The sequence below is a fragment of the Catharus ustulatus genome, chromosome 1 (assembly GCF_009819885.2).
Source record: "Catharus ustulatus isolate bCatUst1 chromosome 1, bCatUst1.pri.v2, whole genome shotgun sequence".
NCBI classification, from domain to species: Eukaryota; Metazoa; Chordata; class Aves; order Passeriformes; family Turdidae; genus Catharus; species Catharus ustulatus.
In genome coordinates, this window is record NC_046221.1 from 100,745,309 (window position 1) to 100,773,072 (window position 27,764).

The 27,764-nt window shown below is 39.2% G+C and overlaps 1 protein-coding gene across 1 annotated transcript; it reads right to left on the reverse strand.

Annotated features, from left to right (window-relative positions):
- Positions 1-293: 293 nt before the first annotated feature.
- On the reverse strand, positions 294-27,409 carry CNDP1 (carnosine dipeptidase 1). Its single transcript, XM_033070649.1, has 13 exons — positions 27,385-27,409; positions 15,589-15,689; positions 12,000-12,121; positions 11,055-11,198; positions 9,638-9,800; positions 8,470-8,558; positions 6,376-6,576; positions 4,922-5,006; positions 4,225-4,385; positions 2,167-2,331; positions 1,842-1,983; positions 1,284-1,431; positions 294-415 (listed from the first exon to the last, which is right to left on the reverse strand). The coding sequence occupies exons 3-13, from the start codon at positions 12,078-12,080 to the stop codon at positions 310-312; spliced, it is 1,485 nt and encodes a 494-aa protein (XP_032926540.1). The 5' UTR covers positions 12,081-12,121; positions 15,589-15,689; positions 27,385-27,409; the 3' UTR covers positions 294-309.
- Positions 27,410-27,764: the final 355 nt, after the last annotated feature.

The following is a 27,764-nucleotide window of genomic DNA, read 5'->3' on the forward strand; positions in this document are numbered from 1 at the left end:
TACTACAAACAGAAATAAAGTAATTTTTATAAAACGGATGTATAAATTCCCTTTGTCCTGAAGTTTAAAACTAAAATGTAACATTTTCCATTCAACAAGAATGAATTATCCCTAACCCTATGTTATAGCATTAGGGGTGAGATCACTTGACGGACCATATCACAAATGCATGTCATTTAGTAATATGCCAGAAAATAGCACAGCTATTTTTTTCCCACAAATTCACAGCCACTTAATAGATGATTTATATGTTTTATACAAGTTAGAAAGTTTAACAAAGTGCCTTGCTCATTTTCTTGATGTGGTCTGTCAGTTGATAGTCTCTGTTTGGGAAGTTACATATAAGTTCCGATGTAACTTTGATATCTCCAGGAAAAAGGCTGCAAACAATTTGGTTCCTTCAATATAGTTGTGTCTGTGAAGAAGAAAAGAAACACAATGAAGTCCTGTCAGGCTGTCCTGCTCTTAAAATTAGAAGCATAGTCCAGTGAAGTTTTATGAGTCTTCAGAGGAATTTGCAAGACTGGTAACCCCCAAAAAGTACCCAGGGCACAAAAATGCTAGACATCCTTCAATTTGGTACTCCTCTATATTTACTTCAGATTTTTTTTTTTTTTTTTTTTTTTTTTTTTTTTTTTTTTTTACATCCCCAAATTGGTATTACCTGTAGTCAGCAGCGTTGAGGCTTTAATAAGGGGAGACAAAAACTAATTTGAGAATTACTGTAGAATTCTCCTCTTTCCAGAGTTCATAATGAATTGACTCAGAGCCTGCACAAGTGTTTGGGCAACACACTGAATAGTGGCTTATCATGGTGCCTCCAACAATGAGCACCAGTGACAAGTTTAAGGGGTTTTTTTTGTATAATTATGCTAGTTTTGACCCCTGGACTATAAATCAATCTTTATAGCCATTTATACTGAAAACCACTGAAATCCTTACATAATCATGAGTGTCTGTGACTGGCACACTTCAAAATAGATGCTGTGACAGAAGAGTGCCCATCTGCACCATCATTTTTCAGACCAGAGGCAAATTTCATTGCTAGTGATATGAAATTTGCCAATGTGATGAATTGAAAGGCTGGGTTAGACACCTTGTGAAAAGTGTAGAATGGTATGCAAAAGACTGGGAATTTTGCTCTCTGCTTAGCAGAGCAACTAGTAGAAGATAGTAGTTTTCGGCTGCCCAATGCACAGCAAAACTTCTCATCTGGACATGCTCATTCAAGGGTCTTCAGTTCTTCCCCCTTCTCGAATAGGAGAAAGAGAAATGAAAGAAACCTGCTTATTTTCTCTTTCTGGGAATGCTCCCCATCATCAGCCGCTCCAATCGGAAGCATCATCACACTTTTCTGTGTTACAGTCTGAAACATTCTGGCAACAGGAATTGTTGAGCCATCACGAATGAAATCTGGATCTTCTCCAAAAACTGAAATACATGGGGAAAATGAATTAATAAATAGGTGTAATCCAGGTGCTTTTTTTTCTGCTATCATACATTTAAGCAAAGAGCTGATACTAAGAGCTTCTGAGTATAAATGGGTTTGAGCGTATAGCAAATTGATTTCACAAATCAGCTCGGTTCTATAAACCTTTGGTTTCTTATCAATACAAAAAAAAGTAAATGAGGCCTTTTATCTACTCCTATAAAACCTATCAAAATTTAGCAAGGTATGGAATATGCTGATGAGTTGTCCTATCAAAATCAACAAGATTTATAAGGGTAAGAGGCTGCAGCACTGAATTGGGAAATCTGTTTTGCTGTATTGTTGAGCACAATGCCCCGGCACACCTGAAAACACACTAAGAACTGAAAAAAAAAAAAAAAAAGAAACACACCTGTTTTTATTGCCCTTCTTGCTGCTTTATATAGTAGATTATTAACATCAGCAAGCCAGGGCTCTGCACCCAAAGGCATGGACACTTTCAGTTGGTTTGGACTGTTCCTCTTGGAAAAGACACCCTCCAAGTGTTCCACCACCTGTAGGGAAAATACTTTTCAAAAAAGCTTTCATTGTGCAACACAAGTTTATATTCACTTTCCTACCTCTATTGGAAACAACAAGTGCTAAAAACATTCAATTTACTACAAGTCTAGATATGTGAGGTGCTAAGAGTGACTCAGTTTGCACAGCAGTGGCCAAAGAAAAGATTTGTCTCTTACCTGTTTTTTCAAAACTGAAGTGTCCATGTGGGGGACCTGACGGATTGAGAATTTGCCAGTTACTTTTGCTGGAATTACTGTTTTAATGCCTGGTTCATGGAAAGCTCCTTCAATCCCATGAATAGAGAGAGAGGGGTAACGCCATAGGTGTAGAAGTATTTCTTCCTTTAAAAAAAATTTTGAAAATGCAAGGGATGACACTGGAGCCAGTCACAATTGATATAAACAAGCTTTTTCCATTCTAAAATTTGTATTTGAAGAACTCTATATTTTAAAGATATTTGATTTTTAATTTAAACCCATGCACATGTATTTTAATTTTTAAAAAATACTACTACATTCAGTCATAGAAAGATTTGGATGGCAAAGGTTTTTCACAAAAAATAAGAAAAATAGAGCATTGTTTTAAAAATCTTGGAAGTAAATTTTCCTAGTGCAAAGCAGTATCAGAACAACTTCTGATCTGACTGCCGTTTATCCCAGAACTTGTCACTGGAAAAACCATGCAGCCAGATTCATCCCAGATGATACCAGTGAGGAAATTCTACTAATGAACACTAAAGAACATGATAAAAAATATGATTTTCAGCAACCAAGTTTTTCTGGAGAAGATGCAGGGGGGAAACAAAATATTACGATTACTATTCTAAGGAAAATAGGAGAAATATATAAATTATAAACTGATCTTCATCCAGAACCTCAGGGTGCTGCTGCTTTCCTTCAGTTTTACGAGAGTAGACTTTTATTTACACATAAAATTAACATCGGTTCATCCTCGTATATGTAAAACATCAAAACTCAGTATGGTTACATTATACTTTTTATTACTGATTCTTACAGTCTAGTTTTAGGTAATTTGAAAGCTTTTTCATGGAAATAAAAGCATCCATGTTAGCAGAATCTACACCAGAATAATTATGTTAGTGATAAAAAAATGGATCAACTCCTTTCTCCCAGCTGCCACTCTTGTGCAGAGTGATCTTTCCAAGCCCGCCCTTGCCTGCTGGTTTTTTATTTAGGATATAATTTTTTATTGCTGGTAAGGAGAGGCTTGCAGTTTTGGATGCTTTTTATGGCAGGCTTGGCAGACATTAAAATCTGTATTACAGTAATTTCACGATTATAAGCTGTGCCATTTTGACTAAAATTTTGCTCCCAAACCGGAAATGCAGCTTACACTCAGGAGCGGCCAATATATGAAAAAAGTTCCAAAATTTCCCAACCCGGAAGTGCCAGCCAGGGTGCTGAGCTGAGCACCTGCCAGTAAAACCCAGCATTGCGGGATTGTAACAAATTGGTTACTCTGTTGAGCTGCGGGTGGAGGCGGGCTCCGTGCTGGCAGCGCTGGGGGTGGGGAGGCAGGGGGCTCCCTCCTGCCAGCCCCACACCCCCCTCCCGCTGCCGCCATGGGTGCAAGTGGGCTCCATGCCTCCCTCCCACCAGCACCATGGGGCAGCACCGGGCCAGGGCGAGAGATCCCGTGATTCTGTTACTAATTCATTACTTTGTTGCACGTGGGTCCTCCCTGCAAACAAAAGCGCAGCTTATATTCCGGTGCGGCTTATACATGGACAAAGACCTAAACGTTGCCAACACCTGGACGTGCGGCTTATAATCAGGTGCGGCTTGTAATCATGAAATTACTCATGTAAATAAAAACCACTTGAAACACATCTGCCTAAAGCTGCCTCCCATTTTTTCAGAGCTGAATACAACTTCTTTCCTACCATGTAACCTAAATGCAGGCATTTTTATGCATGTTTTATTTGGCTGATTAGGCTTAGGGGGAAAGAAGGGGAAGGCAAGGAAGGGAGAGTTATACTGTTTTGTATTATTCCTTTTAGTTGATTATTTGTATTTCAGATCACTTTCCCCAGATGCAGTGCCTGACATTTTCAGCAGACTAATTTTGTTTACCTTTTACTTCTCAGTTCTCCTTTGTTTTATTTTGAGCTGGCCATTGTCTGAAAATACCTTTCAGTTTGGCTTTATGCATAAATGCTACAAATAGGTGATTTAATTTCTTTCTGCTGAGTATTCATACAGTTTCTATGTTACCTTGGTTCCATAGCGGAATTTTTTCACACCACAGTTATTTCTGTGTTCCTCTAGATCAAATTCAATCGATTCATATGATTTCCTCTCCTCCTCCATCAGGGCAGCCACACCGTCATAGATTCCAGGGATCAGAATATGACCTGTGGAATCCACAAGGCTGTCTACAAAATAAGATGCAGATATCAGTACAAGTGAAGCCTATTTCTTCCCCTTGACAATCATAACACCTTCTCCCTTCTACCTAGCTCTTTACCAAATTATTTACCAATAACAACTGTCAAGCTGGGATGCCTAACTTGATACATTTGCATATTTATTAAGAAAACCATTGAGCTGCTGTTTGTGTGTGGTGTGTGATGTGTCTGCCCAGCTTCTGATATGAAAACATCATCCTACTGGGATACAAATCAGCATTAAAAGGTCAGGTTTCACTATGTGTGTATGTATTAAAGTTGCCTGTAATCCGTAGATGTTCTTTATTGATGTGTGACGGACATCAGCTTGTCAGTCACAACACGTCTGAAGTCCTGGCCCTACTGGAGACATTCCCTTACTCAGCTGCCACCACCATAGCTGAGGTCTGGAAACCTGGGGATCTTTGTTCAATTAGCCTTGCCTTACAACAATTAAATGTGGCCCTGACCTTCACTAGGCTGATCGTTGGGCAGTGCTCCCCAGCAATGATTTGTGTTCTTACCCAGCAGCGCTATCAGGTCCAGCAGCGGCTCATAAATGATGCCTCCAGAAGTTCCAGAGTGAAGGTCCTTGCTGCCACATTCAACCTGTACCAAAACCACTGTTTACATGTAAACACTCACTACCTTATTCTTCTGGGAGGTTTGTAGTGACTGCTGGTTCTAGTTTTTTAAACAAGATCACAAATGAGCAGTAAATTTTTTTTTTCCTAATTATTAAAGGGAAAACATCATATCAGGAAAATCTGCTTTGGCAGAGAAGATGTTCTCAACCACCAGAGAGAGAAATGCAGCTGTCTGTAGCACTCATATTTGAGAGCAAGGGTCCTTCTCCACTCCCTCTTTTGCTTCAGTAAGATTAAAGACATCATACAATAAACATTTGCATATTATTACTATTTCTAACATCAGAGAATAAATTCTTCAAGCTGTCTAACCTTCTTATTTAATGCAAAATCTTCTTTAAAAATGGCAAAAATTAATCTTGTTTGATATTAAAAAAATGTGTCCAACCTTAATTCAAGATTGCAACAAATAAAAATTTATAGGTCTCTTGAATAACAAGTCTTTGGAATAGAGGCATTTGAGTTATTAAATGGGTTCTTTTTCCAGACACATTTTCATACTTGAGTTTATCATAAAATATTTTCCTGCAAAGAACTTGTTTATTGTTCTCAAAACCTCATTACAGCTAACTGTCTACTAGCAGGGAGAGATCATTTTTGATGTTTTAATAGCATCATTTTTCTTAACCAAGACTTAGAAGAATTGAATCAAGGCTGCCAAGGCTCTTTCAGTAAAAAAAAAAAATCATTCTTTTTCAGACGTAAAGGTTAATGCAGATTTTTCTTTAGTTCTCAAGTTCTTTAATCTTCTCTCTGAATTTCTTTTATGCTTCATCAGGAAGCATTTCCAGATGAGAAATTTCTGCTCTTTATTTCACAGTAGCTCACATTGCTGGCTAAATACAGCATGTTGGCTACAGTGAACTTTTATTTGCTCCTGCCAATGGTTACAAAAATTTTGTGTGGTTTTTAAACCCAGAGCTCCAACCAAACTGAGTCCCTTTAGGCTGATTGATTATACTAAGCAGTATCTGCTGCAAAAGGGAAGAGCAGCAGAAATTATGGTTTTGTAGAGTTGGAGAGGCTGGTATAGGGATGGTGTCCACGAGAACAGAGTTGATGTGCAGAGGGGAGGATAAGAGACTGGAAGAGTGGCAGGACAGCAATGAGACAGGAAAGGGACCAAGGGAAGAAATGATTGAAGATAAGTTAATGGAAGTAAATAAGGCTAATTGAACTGAAATGAGGAGAGAAATCTGCAGAAGCCAAAAGGGATGCAGAAGAAAGTTTTGTACTTGTAAATATTAAGCTTTCCTTCAGTTTTCTCTGCATGCAGATGTAAGTGCAGCTGTATATTAGAGGCTCAGTTCTAGTGAACCTGTGTCCTTTACCTCCACAAAAAAGCAGGCATTTCCCCGACTCCCGTAGGTAAGGGCAGGCTTCTTGTTGCTGAGCCACAAGTTGTCGGAAATTACAATGTAATCAACATCAGAGAAGAAGCTCTGTTTTTCTTCCTCAAGTAGTTTCTCTAGCCCCAAGGATCCTGCTTCTTCCATGCCTTCAATTACAAACTTGAAGTTCACTGGCATAGCCTACATAAAAATGTAAAAAATCTGAGTAAGAAACAAGCATTCTATTTTTTTTTTTCAAAAAGGGTTTAAAATTAGGAGTAGACTGATTTGCTGTACAAATTGTGTTAGGTTAAGAAAGATGTGGGATGAGTATGTAGGATATACAGCTTGCTACATTAGAAAAGCCAGTGACAGATACATACAGGTTCCCAGAAAAACTTTCTTTTCCACATGTTTTTACCTACTTTTCATTTTTAAAGGAGAATAAGTGATGCCTTTTTTCCTTCTTTGTGTTTTCAGAAAACTTGCTGAAATGTCTCATTAAATGGGCTTCTCCTGGTGCTATTCAATATTCTAATTGCTTTGAAGATTCTAACTGCATAATAGCAATTGCATTTTCACAGAAAATTTCCTGCCTCTTACATTTCCACTGCTACTGCCCATGTGGGAGCCACTGGCCATGGTTTTCCCAATGTTGTCTATCACCAAGCTTATATGGTGATAAAAACATTGTCAGTGACTCTACTGTAATTGTCTTTTTAGCACTCATAAATTTGCAACCCTGCTGGTTGATAAGAACACACTTCCAAGAGTAATTAGGAGAATTTTCATTATGGAATAGTGGGAATTGAAAATGTTGACACATCCTGTAGGGGACATAAATTTCAACTTCGTTTCCTGTTACAATTCATTTTCTCATTAGTGGTTTTAAGATGTTTTCTCTTTTATTCAATGCCCAGATTAAAGGCAAGAATGAATGTGTAAAATTAAATGAACTTGCGTCATGGACCATTAATGAATATTGTTTGATGGTCTATGCTGTTTTCTAGACAGAGGCTCGAAATGACAAAAATTCTTTTTTGCTTGCTTGTTAAAATATCAAGATAGCTATTAGTGATTTGAAAAACTAGAAAGATGTCAGACCCATTACCATAGCCACTTACAACAACCACTGTTTTGGCAAATAATGTATGTGTTGTCTAGTGCTTAAGAGAGACCAAGGTCAATTCAGTACTATAGATGCAAGAAAAACATGTTTTCCAGAAGGTTGTAAGAAGACTTTAAAAAAATCAAGACACAATTCTCAGTTTGTGCTATAATGTCATATAGGAGACAGAAAACTCTTTCTCAACACACTAACAGAATATGTCATGCAAATTCACCTTAAAGGATGATAGTTAACCCAGTTACAAGCCTAAAATATATTTTGGTTCACCTTTACTTTGGGGGTAAAACTGTTCTAAAATTATTAAATTTGAAGATGACTATATTGATCATTATAGTAATTTAGGCAAATGTCTGGCCTCAGAAATATGTCAGACTTTGAGTGACTGTATTTGTGAATGCACCCATTCAAAGTGTTTGCTTTGATAAATCTAATCTGTTGGTGACATAACAGGCCATTCTGGATGAAAATTTTTAGATGCTTATTCTCTTCACACAGACACATAAATTGAAGGTATCTTGTAGGCAGACAAAACCAAAGATCAGCAGTATGTATCAGCAGAGATGAGTCTTCATGAGCATTCTGTAATGTTTGTTATTTTACCATTTTAAAACCTCTCAAGAGAACAGGATATCAGAGCTGTGTAATGTATGCAATACATATTGAATGCTTCCCCGTGGGATTTCCTCTGCAGGACAATAGCAGCAAGACTGTATTTACGTTGCAGACTGGCTGTTCTAAACAGAAATGCCCTAAGACAAATTCTTACTGGAATAAGATGAGTGCCCTAAGTGTTTCATCTGAAATAGCTAATATTTCAAATTGTATGTAGTCTGTTGGGACAGAGAAGTATCATCTTACTCAGGAATGTAAATACATCCCTCCAGAGATATAATAAATAATGACAACAAATAATAGTAAATAATAAAATTATCAATAATAATAAAGGATTCCTTATTGATACCTACTAATTTCAAGGCCCTAAATGTTTCCACTGCATTTATCCAAGCCAGGACAGGTCCCTTATTGTCTGTTGCTCCACGCCCATAGAGGTTTCCTTAAAAAGAAAAGAGGAAGGTTTTAAAGCAATCTTTTAATTGTCCCTCATCACTTCAATGTAATTGGCAAATTCCAGTTGCCACAGAATCTTTAGTGATGGAGGGAAGACATGTCAGAAGTGTCAGGATTTCACTAACTCATTTTAAATAAGGTGATGAGTGTTCAGGTGCTTCCCAAAGGACTGGTACACTTTTTTCCTTCCTTCCTTCATTTTATATGCATTATGTTGTGGTTTCTGCTACATGCCAATTTTTGAGTTTCACTTTTCTTCTCAGGAATTGTTTGTTCATACAAGACATGCACAATATTCAGCTTCTGGACACACTCAGACCAGGTAACAAGCAGCAAAAACCCTACGGATAAATGCCATGGCAGAAACATGAAGCTACAAGTCTAAGCAGGTAATTTCTTTTTGAACAGTGCATCATGTACAGTTATCACTGTACATGAAACTGAAATCTGTGCCTGTGTATAAACTTCTGTAGCAGTCCCCACTGGATATACACCAGAATAAGGCAGAAGAATTATACCAGTAAGGCTGTTGGGAATTGATCCCAGATAATGAGAATGGGTAATTCAGTGATTATAGCCTGGGAATCAGGATTTCTGAGGTCTTACTCATCTGCTGACCCTCCCTCCATTAATTTTGTTCCTCCTGTCAGTTAGCTGTGTTGGAATGATAATTACATTAAGGGGTCCTCACATTCTTCCACCACAAATGTTCCTTAGCTCCAGCATGGCAGGTGGAAGTACAAAAGTGGCATGAAGCAAGAGCAGGAGATGCAAGGGAGGATAATGGTTGATGCAAAAATCCTGTAAGGACTTAAGTAGAAATGGATTCTCTATTGAATACTCTACAATACTCACATTGCTTTTCCACACCAAATATTAGGCAGTCACTGATGGGTCTCACTAGTCACAGAAAAACCAGCAAACCTGAGAGCTGCTGGACATGTCCCAAAGATTTCCACTGAAATCCTCATGCTTTGGTTAAATATACAGGAGCCCTTCTTCTCCCACTCAGAGCCTCAGTCATGTATTCAAATAGTGATACAAAACTTATGAAAAGATGCGCACCATCGATTTCAGTCAGTGTGTAGGGGTCAGTGTTCCAGCCATCTTCCTTCTTGGCAGGCTGCACATCCACATGACCATAGAAACATACGGTGGGGCTTTGTGGATCCTTCCCCAGCTCCCCAAGAATCACAGAAGGCAGTGGGAGGACTTGGCCATCAGGCAGCTGTGAAGAAAGGTTAAAAAAAGGCAACTAAAAAACCCAAACTTTCCAAAATTTGGAAATGTACAAAAACAATCTGGAATTCTCAGTATTGAAAATACATCTACACTCAATTGACTTTGATTTGATTAGGTGCACAAATGTGACTGACTCCGGTTCTAAACTATTCAGAGAAACTACGATCTTTCTCCTCAACAGTTTATTTAATGCTGAACTTTGTAGAACTCTTCTAACATTTTGCTGTCAGAAATGCCCTCCTCACTAATCTCTCACTTCCCAGCACTGGAGAAGACAGAGGTAACCTTGTGCTATGGAATCTATTGTGCCACTGGAATAGTCAAAAGCCACACAAATTAGTTTGGGGTATGATTTCACCACAGACAGAGGGCAGGAGGCTTGTAAGCTCAAATATGGAAACTGAAAAAAGTGTTGCTGGCAGGAGGCAGCAGCTATTTCAGACTCTTAAAAACAGGTTAAGGCTAATCCTCTAATGTGGCTCCATGCAGAATAGAGCTCCATGTGGCCCAATTGCATTCTCCGCAACTATCGAATGACACAACCTGAAATGTTAAAGTGTTGCTGTACTTCAGGGTCCCTGTGCTAAGAATCAGAATCCTCACTGAAAGCCTCAGAGAAAAGAAAAGAGAATCACTATTACTGAACTTTTTGAATTCCTGTTAGAGTAGGAATTTAACAGCCCAGGGCAGAAAAGAGCCCATGGCTACAGTAAGGTAAGTAAATTAGAGAACAAGGCTTCTCAGAGATTAATTCTTTCATGTTGCTTTTCAGCAATGAAAGAAAATAGCTTGGATCGTTTGTCAGAAGCTCCGAAAACCAAATATGATGCTCTAGGTAGCTAACCCTAAATCTGACAACATTTTCCCTGTAAAAACAACCTTCCTCATAAAGAAAGTTCAGTGACAAATGATGCATTAGTTCTCATGCTTCATCACAGACAAAAATATAAAAACAAGCCACAGTAAAAAAACTCAGTCCTTTTACTTTTGCAAACTGCTTCCCTCCAGTTAAAAGCAAACTCCCTCCTATGCACAGAACATCAATTTGCATTTGGATTGCCTGTGTGGTTCCTGGTATGCTCATTCTCAAACCTGATTTCAGCAGGTATCATGTACAGGACTACTGATAAATTTGTTTCTGGCTTTCAAAAAATAACATTGTCATAACATACAAGTATATAGCAATGAATGCAATAGGTAGACCCATGTGTAGATATGATGTTTTATGTCAAAGAATCACCTGATGTGACCCCAAGTTTACTAAATTAACAGTGGCTCCCAGTGCTGCAAGTCTGTCTGCTGCCAGTGTCATCATTCGCATTACTTCTTTCCTCAGATGTGGTTGAATAGAATCACTTTCCACAGCCACCCATTCCTTCAGATCCTGCACAGGAAGAAATGTGCAATTAGCTGATCCAGAACATTGTTACCCTTGGCCCTAGTATTAGAAATCTCACACTGGGAGATTGTTTCCTTTCTGTGCCATTACAGCATTATCACAGATGCTCTAAGGTTTCAGGATAGAGAAGAATCACTTAGCTGTCTCCCCAGGGTTGAGATTCCTGATTTTCTAAAGAGGGAGGGTGCTCACACTTAGGCATTCACATTGTCAACCCTGGATCTAAAATCCAGTGGAAGAGGAGCTAGACTAGATGCTGGCTAGTTTGCATTACAGAAATTGCATTATGCACAACTTACCTTGGTGATCCTTATGAGAATTCATTTAGAAGTGCTCATAGATTCACAGTATAACTGATACTAACTGGACTAATTATGTTTCTGTCCTTTCACAGTGGGCTGACAAAAATGAAAGGACAAACCAGCATAGGACCAAGACTCCTGTCCTTGCAAAGTGCAAACCTACAACAATCAGTTCTGAAGCAAAGACAGCATTCTATCTGGCTTGCATGCCCCATGCAGGTGCATTTTGGTTTAGTGAACTCACTCAAAGGATTCCTAAAACCATTTTTTGTGTGGAAGTCCAGTCAAGTCCCTCCTTCACTCCAGGGGTCCCCAGCAGTCTGTCCCCCTACAGCCTTGCTGTGTGAAGTACATGCTGCACTCCTGATGCCAGACCTGGAACCCTGCTCATCACCTTTGTGACAGGCAATCCTCCTGCCAGAGGAGCCCAGGCCTCTGGGGCACCAGCTCTGTGTTCATCATTCCACTGCAATATAGCTCCTACCTTGATGAAATCACTTTGATGTGCATCAATGTATTGGAAGATGATCTCCATCTCCAATGCTGAAGAGGATGAGGAGGACATTACTGCCTTAGAGAACAGCACAGGGCTGAAATGGATGCTATCTGAAAATTAAGGACAAAATTCAACATTACAGACATCCTAAAATATGCATGTCTTTTTAGCACTAGAAAGCAGAGGCATTTACAAAGTGCTGAGCTTATTTAAGTCTCCTTTACTTTCCTCAAGCCAGGAGAAGGTGTAGTCATTTTATCACATAAAAACTTCAATGGATTCATAGTCAAGCTGCTGAAAGAAAAAATTGAAAAAATAACCACAGAGTGAGCATCTTTAGATTCAGCTTTATGGTTAACTTAGGGGCAACATTTTCTAAAGAAATATTTGTTGCATCAGTTTTTCAGTACAAAAGCATCAAATTGTATGTTCTGGGAAGACAACCCTGAGGCAAGACTTGCAGACACCAACAGGCATTGGGGACTTTCTTCATTTCTAGAATCATAGAATATCCTGAAATGGAAGGGATCCAAACAGATCATTGAGTCCAAGTCCTGGCCCTGTGCAGCACAACTCCAAGAATCCCATCTGAGAGCATTGTCCAAAAGCTCCTCAAGCTCTGTCAGGTTGGTGCTGTGACCACTTCCCTGGGGATTCTGTTCCAGTGCCCAAACACCCTCTGGGTGAGGAACCTTTTCCTGATATCCAACCTAAACCTCCCCTGACACAGCTTCAGGCCATTCCCTCAGGTCCTGTCCCTGGTCATCACAGAGAAGAGATCAGTGTCTCTCCCTTTTCTTCCCCTCACGAGGAAGTTGTCGACTACAATGAAGTCTCCCCTCAGTCCTCTCTTCTCCCGGCTGAACAGACCAAGTGACCTCAGGTGCTCCTCACATGGCTTCCCCTCAAGGCCCTTCACCATCTTCATAATCCTACTTTGGATGCTCTCTGATAGTTCAATGTCTTTTTTATACTGTGGTGCCAAAACTGCCCCCAGCACTTGAGGTGAGATTGCCCCAGAGCAGAGCAGAGCAGGACAATCCCCCTTCCTTGCCCAGCTGGTGATGCTGCACCCCAGGACATGATTTTCCAGACTGCCAGAAGGAGGCAGAAAAATGGATTCACTGACACACATTCCATATTTTTCATAAATAAGGGAAAACAAGTCTGACACTGGACAATATTAGAAAACAAATGGCTTTTGTGGTTGATTAAGAAGAGTGACAATACTGAAACACCTGATAAGTGCAGAAGTAATTTAGTTATTACAAAACCCTCTACCATTTCTTTCTTTTTTTTTTTTTTTTTTTAACATGGTAAGATTTTAAAGTGTGTTTCTTTTATTCCTCCTGTTTTCCTTTCATGTTTGCTTGAAGTTGTTGCTGTAGTGTCTTGAACTGGAATTAGCAGAGTAATCCTTGAATGGCTGAATACTTGGTTGGGCTGAATTCAGAACAGCTGCTCTATCAGGCTGTGATAGGATGGACTCCAAGGTCAAAACCCAGTGCTTTTCTAAAGATATTCTATAATAGTAACAAAAGGTATAGTTGCAAGTCCATCCATAACTTCTTAATTTTGATGCATTGCTAAGGTGATAGGCTATGGTAATATTAATAATTTCAATTATGTTTCTCTGGCAGAGAAGGAAGATTGAAAACCCAAGCATGATGAACAAGATGGGGAAACATTGTTCACTGGCTGGAAATCCTGACTGTGTGAAGGATGGGCCCCATTTTCCAACCTTCCCTTGGAAGCAAGGTTACAAGGTTTACTTAATTTTCTGAAGTGACACTTTGGGAAGGCTTCTGGCAGTAGATTTAATTCCCAGTGTCTAGTTCCTGACATCTCTTGACACTGGGAACACTGGTTTTGAAAGAGACCAAATGCTGATTTTGCTGGAGAGTAAAGCTGCAAAGCACAGTTTTGGAGAAGATTTGTCAACCAAGCCAAGAAAATACAAACTGGGAGGTGATTTTTAGAATGAAGAGATTAAATTTAGCCATATTATTTAAATATAGAAATATTTTTTAAATACTAAGCCCTGACCTTAATTGATGGTCAAAGTACCATTTTCTTTTCACTATGTTTTCTCTGTAAAACAGTAAACCCTATCTCCAACAGGTAGATCTAATCAACAATCTCTTTCGAATCTTTTAATCACCAGTCACAGCAGCAATGAGTGATTATTACAGGAATTTTTGAAGCAAGCATGGAAAAATCTGGACACTTCAGACAAGACAAAGCAGCTACTGAGATCTAGCAACAAAGACATGGTAGAGAATGAGGTTTTGATAATTTAAGTCACAGTGATCTTTGGATTGAGCTTCTGCAGGTAAGGCTTAAGAACAGGAATTCTTCAACAAGCACCCTAAACTTAAAAACCCCGGTCTGGTTATTTCTTTGAGCCTTGGACTGTGCAAGTGGCTGCAAATATTTGTCAACTGAAGCCCATTCCACAGAGGGCAGTAGGAAGTAGGAGTGTGGACCACAGGCATGGTCAGGAGGACTTCTCAGGCTGCACAGGGCAGAGAAGACCATGAGTGCCAGACTGGGGTGGTGGTAATGGGACCCTGGTGAGCTGGACCCTGAGTTTCCTGGCACAGACAAGACACTGGCACTTGCTGGGGTGGTGCCTGGGTAGATACAGGAGGGCATCTGAGCCAAGACATTGCAGGTCATGTTGAAAAGGGACTCAGTGTACTTGGAGATGATCAGCAATAGGTTAAAGCTGAGCACAGAGACCATTTATGTTGTTTGTTTCTCCTTTTGTCCCTGTGCACTTCCAGGGGACCAGGCAATGGCTCAGCTTGTGCGATGTTGCTCAGTCTCACTTTAGCCAGCAGTGTCCCAGGAGAGGCAAGTTTACCTTGAGGCTGGTCCTTTTGAGTGATAAAGTGTATTCCATCTGGGAGCTGGGTCTCACAGAGGGGAGCTGGTCCCCACATGAGCTGAGGAGAACATGGGACCGTGATGGGTGCATTTGCAAGGGGCTCTGGAAAAGTGCGAGGCACTATACCCCCAGAAGAAAGTGATAGGAATAGGAGCGGTACAGGGAGCATTCATCTGAAGGGGGGCTGCAACCTAGTTTTGCCACAGTCAAGAGATCCCAGGATTTCAATCAGCTCTTCACCTAGAGAAACATCAGGGCCGTTGTCTCCATTTGCCACAAAGCTGTCTGGATGCCTCAGCTGCTCACATATTTCACTCATTTTTCTACCTTGTAATATCCAAACCTCAATTTAGAAAACATTTACAATAGAGGCCACTGAATGCACCCTCATTTAACCTTACTGCAGAAAACTAGGCAGGCTTTTCAGGTTCACTTATGTAAAAAATTGATCTTTTGGTTATGCCATGCTTGAACAAGGAAGATCATAGCAGAGGTCAGAACATGGCTGCTATGCAATTTAATGCAATGGATTTAAATATCAGTGTCTCCATCACATATGATTTGCCCTCCTTCTGTTAAAATCTTTAATATTGCTGAATTCTATGCATTTGTACTCAAAATAAATTAGCATATTTATATATATATATATATATATGTCACCTTATGGTGACTTGAATAACTACATACCTTTTAATGTCAGAAGCACAAAAGGGCTGCTTGCTTTTACACAGGATGTGTGCTGTGCTGCTGGTATCTTTCTCTTTTTGTCTCAGTTACGTGCAAATGACCTGGAAAGATGCAGACAAGAGACTTATGTCTTTGTCATGTTTCATTAGCATTTAACTGTTTAAGAAAATGAAACAAGGAAGCTAAAATGCTGTGAAGGAAAAAAACCACAACCAAGCAAAATATCCTAGGGGAATTTGGAATTATTCTATGATATTTTTAAAACAGGTCATAGAATATCACAAAAATACTTTCTTTCATAAACAAAAGTAAGGAACAGTGACAAAGTTTGAAAAATGAATGTGAGGTGATACCGAGTAGCAGAGTGCACAAAATATTAATAATTCAAACGAGAAATTAGGTAACAGCTATATTTTGCTGTAGTAGGAGGAGGGAGGGAGGGAGGGGAGTAGCTGGTGGAAATTCGTGTTAATGCACTACTAATACACAAAGTGCTGTTCAGGAGCATTTGGATTGCAACTGGAACAGCTCATGTCAAAAAGGGAGTCAGTTTAACAAAGCTGTAGAAAGATTTCAGGCAAAGCTGAAATATCTTCATGCCATGGGGAAGGGAAAAATTATTTGAAAGAATGATAAAGTTAGGGGGCGATATGAAACAAAGACTTCAGTGTTCAATGTCAAGTGCATTTTATTTGATGTCATTTTAAGGAGCAGTTGCTGCTCAATAGAAAAATGTAATATGTCTATTTTTAAAAATAATGCATGACAGTCAGTTTAGCACTTTCTCTTCCTTTGTGCCTTAGTAGTAGGAACATTTTTTTTTGTCTCGCTTCCTCCCATGTCGTTAAGCACTGTTAAAAGAAAACTTAGTGTTCTTCTGTGGTGATTTAACAAGAAATCCAAGTTGATTCTTTAACTAGGATGTTTCTTTGATAAAATATCAACTAAACTTGCGAACATTTGAGAAATAGCTCCTGAGTATGCTTTGAAGGCATCCTTGTATGTCCTGAAGCATGTGCTTCATGTGCTTCCTTCCCTGCTACACAGCATTTAGGTGGGTGCAGGGAGGATTGTGCCAATGAAAACTGAACATTGGGTTGCAAACACCCAGAGGACAACAGTCAGGACTCATCTGGTTTGCAAATAAAGTATTTTTGACATGAAAGGAGATAAAGATGGTTATGGCAGTAGGAACTAATTTACTGAATCAATGGTGGTCTCCACTGAAATGAACATTTCCTCTAAGCAATCACCATCAAGGAAGATAACTGAGATAATAGGGTTATTTTTTAACTTCCTTTGACAGTACCCATTGATAAGTGGCATACCTTTGGTGGAAGCAGGCAATTAAGCTAGTCACCTCTCCAGTTAAGTGAGACCCTTGGAGGAGGAGGAGGATGACAGCTCTTCACATGGCAGTTCTCAAGCCCAGCCCTGACCATGTGCAGCTGCTGTTGTAATGACCAGGAGCTGCAGGGACCCAGACACCTGCAGGGGCACTAATGCCAGCTCACAGTGCCTGTCTGCATTTGAGGATTGCTAAAGAAGTATCATTCAAATCAACCAGCTGTACAGAAACAACGAAAATATCTGGTGGGAAGCATAGGCAAGGTCTGCACTTGCTGACAGGTGACACTGCAACACCCAGTGCTATTTCCAGCAGTCAGCTCTAAAAGTGTTGCAGCATCAGTTGCCTGAATGGAGAACAGCAATGACCAGCCCTGCCCATGCTCAAGCCAACCCTTTAGTGAAAAAAGTGAGACCCTGTTTATCAGTTGTGTTTTGCTGCAATACAGATGATATTTTAAGAGAATGTCCTTATCTCTAGGTGATCTGCGCAGCTACCTTTGTTGCTGATGATGAGAGCCTGAACTGGAAAGGTCTCCTCTTTCACCTGCAGAACAGGAATATTTTATCTCAATTTTACTGATAAAACTTTATCTCTTCATTAACTGAAGAATTTAAGTTAGATTAATTTTGGATTTAGATGCTCTCTGCCTCTCTATCATACAATAATCAAATCAGGATAGCCAAATCAATAACACATGAAGTAGAGAGAAATTTTCCCATCTCCTTTTTCCTCTGGGAAGTTCAGTATCCCAACAGGAATCCCAGTGCCAAAAAGTACTTTAGCATTGTTGATAAGTATTGCTGCTTTACAGTAGTATGTTAGAGGACTGAGAGAAAAGAGGTGGATTTTGCTTTGTCTTGAAAAGCGGAAAAGAAAAGGATGCATTTCTGTTAAGGCAAAACCCTTCTCCCAGGAAGTAGTACTACCCTTTGTGCCCAGTAAGGAGGAGTAATTCACTATTTACCTAAGAAAATTTTCTGCTAATTGGTTTGCAATCAGATAAACATGGGTATAAAAATATTCTTCCTGGAAAGACAGCTCTGCTGGCTCTTGTTTTTTTTCATGGCAGAAAGGTTCGTAGGAAATAACTGTGGGATGTGCAGTATTTGTACTTAGATGTGGATAGCCTCACCATCTTCTTGCTGCCACATCTCCCATAAGAAAAGGGAGAACTGCTGAAATTGCAGTAAATTTTAGGTGTTTCTGTCTGCATACACATTTCTACCCTTAAAATCCTCTGCCCATTTCGAAAGAACCTCTATAGACATGGTTAAATTCAGTAATAAGCATAATAAGGTAATAAGGGAGGTCCAGGTCCTGTCTCAGAGCTTTACAAAGACCTTTCCTTTTTTTAAGTACTTGTTGTTCACTTGTTTAATGTGCAACAACTCAATGTAAAATTTGGGGGGAATTAAATGTTTGGTTTAATTTATTTAAAATAATTCTACTTTTACATGAATCCTGCCTTCATTTATCTCAGCTTTAAGTGTTTTACACAGGAGTTATTCCTGACTTAAAACAGTACAAGTGAGATTAAAAATAGATCTACTGTATCTAGTAGATCCATTCAACTATTTGTCTATTTATCACATAATTCTGCTGAGAAACTGTATCACCATGGGGGAAAAAAAGCTATTATTACTTTATAGCTTAGTATTTCATTGCTAATTGTCCCTTATTTTATAATCTATAACTTGGAGCAAGGTTTAAAGTCCACAATATAAGAGATTTATTTTGTTATGGTCCTTATTCCATTTATGGGATATCATAAACATTGCCAACATTGTTTAGAAGGATTTTTAAATGTAGAAAGGTTTATCGCTTTAATAAAAACACTCTTTGATGGTAACTTATTAACCACAACAAATGAAAGAACCAACTCAAATAGTTTGGTTGACTATCCTCTTTGGGATACAGTAAGTGTTTAAACATGAAGAAGTAGACTGATTAAAGGAAAATAAGAGCAGAACTGAAACAACAGGATAAAGGGAGGGGGAAAGCACCACTGGATCTGTTTCTCTTGAAAATGTAAACGGTCCAGGGCAGAGATGATCTCCTACTTGATGTTTCTGTTACTACCTCAGGGCAAAGTGTAGCACACTCACTTGGTAACAAAATGATGATACCTTCATTTCATTGGCACTTCAGCAGAATTAGCATTCTTTAACTGTTACCTTAATTAAAAGGATATACTAAATAATTACAATCCTAAGTTCGATTGAACAAATATGTAAGAAATATGCTGTTAAGAGCAATATTTCACTGTCAGAGAAATGATTATGGTTTTCAGTGCTACCTGTCCCTCTATAAGCAACTACCCCTAGTTCATCTAGTTCAAGTAGTCAGCTATTTTTCATTTCTTGAAAGTGTATTGAAAATAAGCAGGCATGGTATTGTCATGTCAAAACCAGTGGTACGTGGTTATTATTGCAGCTTAGTTTCATTTCTCAATATACTCCCTTAATACAAGTTATCATTGCATCCCAGAAGTTTTGGTGTGGAATGGAGAGGCCCTTTCACACAGTTCCCCAAATCTCCCTCCCCTACAGATATTTCTACTTCCCTGTGCAGCTGCAAGCCCTTACACCTCTTTGCTCCTTCCCACTTCACACTGCAGTTAGAAGAGTTTCCCAGCCACCATCCTTCAAGATAATCACAACTGACACCAAAACACAAGTTAAGCAACACTGTCCATTGTGAGAGCTTGTCAACAGAGGAGTGAGATTGTGCTGGTAGAGAGGAAAGTATTCCCAAGACCCTGACTTCATAGTTGTTACCTGGAAGTTGATAATCACACCTGGGTACATCAGTGGAAGGAGATTGACTTAGAAAAGGTCCCCTTGCCCAAGCAGAAGGTGCTTCACAAGGATAGGTGGCTGCAGACTGTCCTCTGTACAGAGCAATGATGCTCAGCAGTTTCCAGGAGCAAGGTCACAAAGATTTAAGGTACTGTGTGGAGGAAAAGCAATAACACAGAGCCCTCTCACCACTTGGTGGCTCATTCTGCAATTCTCTGCACCCAGAGCTCCAAGTATGCAGGCTTTTAAGTGATAAGATAAACAAACAAGTTCTTGTCCAGTGCAAATTCCAGTACACTGCTGAGTGCTGAGATAGGAGGCCATCCTATTTTTCCAAAAGCAACATTGTAAATTCATTTGGCTTAATAATTAAGCAAAATTTTTTCAGATATTAATCCCAATTGATGGCAAGAGGTTATTCCCATCTCAATATCCTTCAGACAGCTTTTCTCAGCCAAACAGCATTGACGTTCTTTAGGGATGATTATTGCCCTCGTTGCAGGTGAGGCTTTCATCCAGCTGGTAACTCAGTCATTTCCAGACACACCAGAAACTGGCTTTTCAGGCTCTCAAAGCTGACACTAACCATGCAGCACTTTGCTTACACAGCTCTTCCCACTGCCTCCTCCCAGCTTTCTGTGAGGTGCAGGAACTGGCAGAGTCAGGGCACGAGTCACTGAGGTGGTATCCTTCAAGGCACATATCTGGAACAACACAAAGTTAACTCAGTTTGACACTTCACTGACTTCTGCATCTCAGCTAGGTGTCCCAGGAGCCACAGCCTCTCAAGAAATACTTAGAGTATTTTTCCATTGCAGTCCCCCTGTCATTGAAGTGTATTTGGGAGAAGGCCAAAGCAAACTGAGATTCTTCTCTTAACAAACACAAGCTCCTTTAAGCTTAAATATAAGCTTTTTTAAGCTTAAATATCTGAAAAATAAAAGAACCCACTGTTTATATATAAATGAATATATATACACACACTCACTGTAACATTGCCTCTTGCTAATAGATGTTACCATTGCAAAGTTTTAGTGAGTGTGACCTCCTTAAGGAAGAGTGTGAGCTATTTCATAGCACATCCCTTCTAGCAAAGTGCCTCTACCTATAACAAGGGTAAAGGACCTTCCTCAGCAGAGGAAATGCCCATTGCACCAGGGCTCTGCACCACTCACACAGTGCTCCTTGTGCCAGCCATGGGCCTTTTTGTGAAAATCGCAACAGCACCTCAACAAAAACAGAAAGAGATAATTACAAGACTGGACCATTTGGTTAGTACAACTGGTTCTTATCTGGACATCTTAACTAAACACCTGCACACAGGCACTGAGCCTGCCGACAACCAAGACAGATGCATGACTAGCAGATCAGGATTTTTAACTGAGTTACTATAACCTTAATAACCACTTATCTGGAAAGTAGTTCTGTACTTCTTCCACTCTTTCCCTACAGACAAGTATTTTTGCTCTCTTTGTTACAGTCTTTTCAAGTAGAGAAGTTTCTCATATATTCAAAGGCCTTTTAACAGAACTGTAGCATATGCTTTGACATGGCTTAAAAGGCAATGATGGCTTTTCATTTTTAGTACTATAGAAAATCAAACATTTAGAAGTAATTTTTTTTAATAGCTCCTAACATCTAAGAAAATGACGGTTCTGCAAATCACTGGTTTGGATGTAAGCCATTAATCCCACACTCTGAGTGCCTAAATCCTTATTTAAATTATGAAACTTTCGTTGAAATACTTGAGATAGTTCATGAAGATGCATAAAGTTTGTATCCCCTCACTCACTGAACTTCAGAGGGAATTAAGTTTTACTGTGAACTGAAAAAAAAAAAAAAAAAAAAAAGAGAGGAAGTTTTCCCATGACAATGTTTAAAAATGCATTTAAGTCATTAGCTATGGAATGTCATGTACACAAACAGCCGTTTGATGAGCAGTTCCACCATGTGCTCCTGTCCTCATACCTGGAAGCCAGTCTTTAAGCAGAGCATAGCTTGACCAGGAAAAAAAAGCATCATCTCCCCATTTGCAACACTCTATGTATACCCTTTCCTACAAGATGGGGAAGGAGAAGGCTGGGGAGGGAATGGCATCTTGGATACATATTGCCTGGGTGCGTGCTTGAGTCAGGAGAATTTTGGCACTCCAGATGAGCAGGCTTTAGTTCCAACTTTTTGTGTCAGATTCCTTCCTGATACAAGGGTATCATCACCTACTATGGAGAGAAGGCGCTGGGCTGTGCACACCATGCTGGTTTGAGCCTTAGGACAGTACTCAGCTGGATGTCTTGGTTTGCAGAGCTGGTGAGAGCAAGGAGCCATATCCAGTGCATTGCTACAGCCACTGCCCCAAGCTCCCCAAACCTTCCAGAGGTTCATTCCAAACTGATCATCATCCAAAGCCCTCCCTAGTTCTAGGGTGCTATTAGGCAGCCTAAACAAACAGAAACAGGTTTTCCAACTCTGACTCTTAATCACAAACCCCACCAGTCTGACACACGCACTGCTTCTGTTTCTCACTTAGTTGTGCAATTCCACTGTATTCTTTGGCTGTTTCCCCTGTGCTGGACAGATACAGTCAGTGGTAGAGCTGGATATCCTGTTACCACACACTCATTTAGGTTGGAAAATATCTTTAAGTTCAACAGTAAATCTCAATCTATGACATGCAATTCCATAGAAACTGCACATAAAGAAACACTTTAAATGTAGACATAGCCTTTTTTTCATTTCTTCTCTATATGGAAAACCCACAATAGCTGTGTTCTATTGATATGCCTCCTAATTAGAATACCAAAAAAAAAAAAAAAGTAGCCTTTTTTCTTTTTATTTCTTATGCCAGAAATCAATATATTAGATTACAGAAAAGCACACAGGAACCAAAAAAAGTATTCTGATGTCCCCTTACTTTCCCACAGTGCCTTTCCTCATTGAGGCTGTAGAATTTAGGATACTTTGTTTTCATGTTAGCACCTACAGGGAAACTGGCTGGGCAGGAATATTCCCATAACAAAAAGCCATCTGAGGAACATACACAACCCCCCACACCACTAATTTAGTACAAGGGACTGAAGATAATGCCATCATGAAATGGATCCAGTTTCTGTCACATTTAGAGAACTACAAATGTGTTTATAATGTCAGCCTCAGTTTCTCCACTGGCAGCAAGTCTGCTTTCACCTATCTAATCGTTCACTGCTAGGGTAAAGGAAAAGCTATTACTGAAAATATTGCTAGAGGCACCACATATGTCCATTTCCAAAGCAGAAATTTCATGAAGAACTCATAGTGAAAAATCTAACTCCGGAATATGATAAATTTAAAGAGTCCAAACCATCCATTTAGTACCTTGTGAGTGTTCTCAGCTGAATACAAAGGTGTCAGAGATGTCAGATCCTTCCCAGCCACAAGTAAACATGTCTTTTATCTACCTAGACTTGCTCTATATTACCTGGGAGGGAGGAAAATGCTCTGTGGAGATATTATAAAGATAATGCATCTCATACAGTTGAGGCTTTGGGTGAACTCTGAAAGAGAAAAAAAAGAAAAAAGTGCAGGGTTTTTTCTTTCCTTATAAGTAATTTTCAAAGAGCCACATTTCAAGGAAAAAAAAGCCTGAAGTAGTGTGACTGATTGCTTTTGAATTATCTCAGCATGGTGTCATCTTATCTGAAGTTTTCATTTGTAGCTGTGACTAGTAATTGGGCCCTAAACCGACTAACAGATTTAGCAGGATCAAGCTCTCAAATTCAGAGCACTGCAAAAACACAAAGAGAATTTTTGATCTTTAAACTGAAGGATAAATGGATGTAATCCATGTGACATGTGACACTTCTACTACTGAAATAAGGGGGTTGGGGAACACGCTTTTTGGTGTGTTCCTTTGCTAATAGTAAGATCTAAGTCACTCTTTGTTTCTGCCATCTTGAAAACTCTGAATATTGATACATCTGTGAAAAATGAGTGACAGACCAAGCTTATAAACTTGTGCATCATTTGCCAATACACCTGTCTTTCCTGAAGTAACCAATTCTCCCTAATCGCAGACTACAGAAGAACCTTTTATACCATTTTGCTGTATGTTAGTTTTGAGTTTTAGATTAACTTGATAGGTTTAAAGGACTCAGAATGACATTAATTTCTATCAACAGAGATAAGATTATATTTGGAACAGACTGATTGCAATCTGTATTTTTGCATTATAATCTTATGCAAAGTGTGCAAATTTAAAATGTACCATCTTGTCCTATTATAAGTCAAACAAGTTTCTGAATATTTCACTATTTCAATTCACCACCTCCTCTACTTTTGATTTAGACCCAAACTTAAAGAACCAGCCTCTCAGCTTCACAGACCACTTTGTCATTTTATCAACCAAATTATTTCTATTCAGCAATGGAAAATAAGACTGATAATGTCAGAATGATAATTATTTTGATGGGCATAGACTCTAGTAATTCAAATTCAAAAGCAAACAGGTGCATGTATCCAAGTTTACAAACAGATTATCAAGCGCTTCTGGATGCATTAGCCTTATTTCTGTGTTGATGTCTATGAATACAAGTGGGCAAAAAGACAGCTGTATTACAGACTATGCTAGTGAAAAAAACAATATTTTCCTACTTGAGCCTCCTTTTTAATTTTTAGTGTTAAGTCTAATTAAATTCAGGATCTTTCTTCTACATCCATAAGGACTGTTGGCCTATTAGTGGCAAGGAACGTGTCATTAAAACTTTCTTCTGTATAAATCAAATTACTGGAAGAAGCTAGATGAGCATTTATTACTCAGGCACTCTCAGCTCCCTCTAATGAGGTCAGAGAAGCTGAACTTACTTTACATTTGGAACAGATAATGCTAATCAGCAGCTACTGAGCACAGCTTCAAGGTGACTGCTGTGTCCCAGTAAATCTGTGTCATATTTGCACGCAGATAGATGTGGAACTACAGCACATTAAGAAAATGAAATGTATCACCTTAATTATTAATAATTTATGTTGATGACTCAATTACCTGTCATATCCTATAGGAACACTTTCACATAGTGGGCAATGTAAGACAGCATAGTTTTCTATTTATTTAATACTCAGTTAATCTGATGTTCCCATTTTCCATGGGAAAAAAACCCCACCCAGATGTGTTTGCTACATTTTAATCTCTTTGTTTTAAATCAGTCAGTGCATGAACTTATCTGCAGTTAAAACCGAAATTTTATTATGCCATTTCTCAAATCCCTTCCTCAAAACTCATATGAACTTAAACATTTCTGAAGTGGTCTAGAGGTATTTAAATTTCATCTGTGAGTGTCAGACAGCTCCAAGGAAAGCTTCCAAAAACTAAATGCAGTTCTATAAACTTTAAATTCATAAGCAGCCAAATTCCATCAAATATCATTTCCAGATCAGTGCAAAGAAACGTTAGGAGACTAAAGAATGGAAGCTAATGAATTCTGGCTCTCTATTCTCCAGGATCATGTATTTATACATTCACTTTTACCTCTCTCATGAAGCCCTTTAGTTCATTTCAGAGACTTGCTCTCTACCTGTGTCCCTCCCAAGCCTGTCCACATTCAAGGTACCTTTATTCACAACTATATACTGAAATTCTGTTGCCAGGCAACAGAATTGGTAGCCCTGTGTGCCTCAGCTCCTGATGCAGTCTTCCCCCTTCTTGATTTGTATTCCTGAACCCATCTGGTCAGAATTAAAACTGCCCTAAAATAATCACAAGCAGCACTGCCTCTCCTTGTACAAAAGTTTAGGATATGGTCAGCAACATATTATAGGATATTTTGGAAATATTAACAAGATTCAAAGCTGTGCAGAAATAAGTCTTTTGCTTTCTTTGTATTAATTCTTTGTTTGACAACCAGTTCCTAAAAATGACATGCAGACTCTACTGTATTTTGAATTTCTTTTGTATTCTTGCAGCTTTGAATTACAGTCCTGCAGATAAGTGTTCAACACAATAGAAAAACGTAAAGAGATACGCCTGGAACCCTTTCCAATTCTCTTTTTTCTGATGCTTTTAACTTTTGGCATTTCCACAAATTAAAGAGTACTATGTTCCAAAGGATTTGCAGATATAGCAGCTCTTTTGCCCAAATTTTTACTGGTTGCTATTCACTCAAATAGTAAAGAGGTTAAGAGAAAGGAATTTGGAAACAAAAAGTTACTTTCTCCCACTCTATTTAGTGTTATTATATTGGCATGTCAGCTTCTAGAACCTGAAAACTATTGTAGAGGTAACTACAGAGTAAAATTGAAGGCCATTGCCTCCTAGCAGCTCCCATGTTAGAATTAGAACTACAGCTTTTATACAAAAAGTAGACAAGACTCAATCCAGTCAACCTGTAACTACCACATTTTTAAAAGGTTTCTAATGACACACTGCTAAACAGTTGATAACAGAAAAGAAAAAGTTGTCAACTCATCACTAATACAGCAAGATAGTGTAAACCAACACCTTATCAAGGACATATTTATTAAAAAAATAAATAGATATTTTATAGCATTCCAGTTTTCAGAAGTCTTTTGCAGCCATTGTACTACTTTGGCAATTAGTTGTATTGCTGCTTTCTACAACTCTAAGGAAGCGTTTAATAGGTATTCTTGAAATTAAGCAGCAGAATCTCAAAATTCTACCTACAAGCATTTAAAACAGTCGAAGGCAACACAACATTGATTCTCAAATCTAACAGTGACTACCCTATTCACTATACCAACATTAAATCCACTAAGTACTTCAGAAATATCATATTTAATTTTATCACATATCTTTGCATCTATCTTGGAATTCAGGAATTGGCTACAATTTTGCCTAGATTAACAGGTCTTATTTACAATTCCATTAATTTACTCTGTCCAAAATAGCAAGGAAACAGTCCTCCAATGATTTGACTTTACATTAATGAATTCAGGATTTTTGTGCGTGTTTTTACTTGTATTCACAATAGCAGCAGCCTTCAAAGGACCCTACCTTAAATACTATTCATACACATTGCTTATGAACAATGCTTCAACTTTGATAAAGCTCTTTCAGTCCAGACCAGTGGACTGTGACTGACAACTGTGGGGCACACAGGCTTACAAGCAACAGCCAACACAGAAGCATCTCTAGAAGATTTTCTGAGAATATGATAATTGAACATATTTCACTTTCAAGTATTTTAGCATTTTGTACAGTGAGTCAAGTTTGTGCAGTGTTGCAACAACATGAGGGATTGACTCTGGTTGGACATCAAGTGGCCACCAGCACTGCTCTATTACACCATTCCTCACCTGGATAGGAGAGAGAAAATACAATGAAAGACTCATGGGCTCAGATAAGGGCAGGGAGAGGTCACTCACCAGGTACCATCATGGGCAAAAGAGACTCGACTTGGAGAAATTAATTTATGACCAATCAAATCAAAGTATGAGAACGAGAAATAAAAGAAATCTATGAAACATCTTCCTCTCATCCCTGCCTCCTTCCCAGGCTTAACTCAATTCCCAATTCTCAACCTCCTTTACCCCAGAGGTGCAGGGGGACAGTTCATCACATGTTGGTTCTCCATGGGCAGCAGAAGCAGAGCCTGTATCACCATGGGCTGCAGGAGAATCTCAGCTCTGGCTCCTGGAGCCTCCTCCCCCTCCATCACTCACCTTGGTGTCTGCAGGGCTGTTTCCCTCTTGTATTCTCAATCCTTTCTTCTCTGGCTGCAATCACTTCTCTGCAGAAACTTTTTTCCCTTAAGGATGTCATCCCGAAGGTGCTACCTCCGTCACTGATGGGCTCAGCCTTGGGCAGTGGCAGCTCTGCCTTAAGCCATCCTGCAGCAGCTCGGTCAGACATGGAAGCTTCTAGGTCCTCACAGCAGCCACTCCTGTAGTGCTGCCCTGACCAGAACCTTCCACACAACCCCAGTACATAGGGAGAGACTAAAGAGTGACTCCATGGTGGTTATCCCAGTGGAATTTCACAGGACAGTTGCCTTTCTGAAGGCGAGCACAGCACAATAACAGTGGCAAAAAAAGCTGCTCCA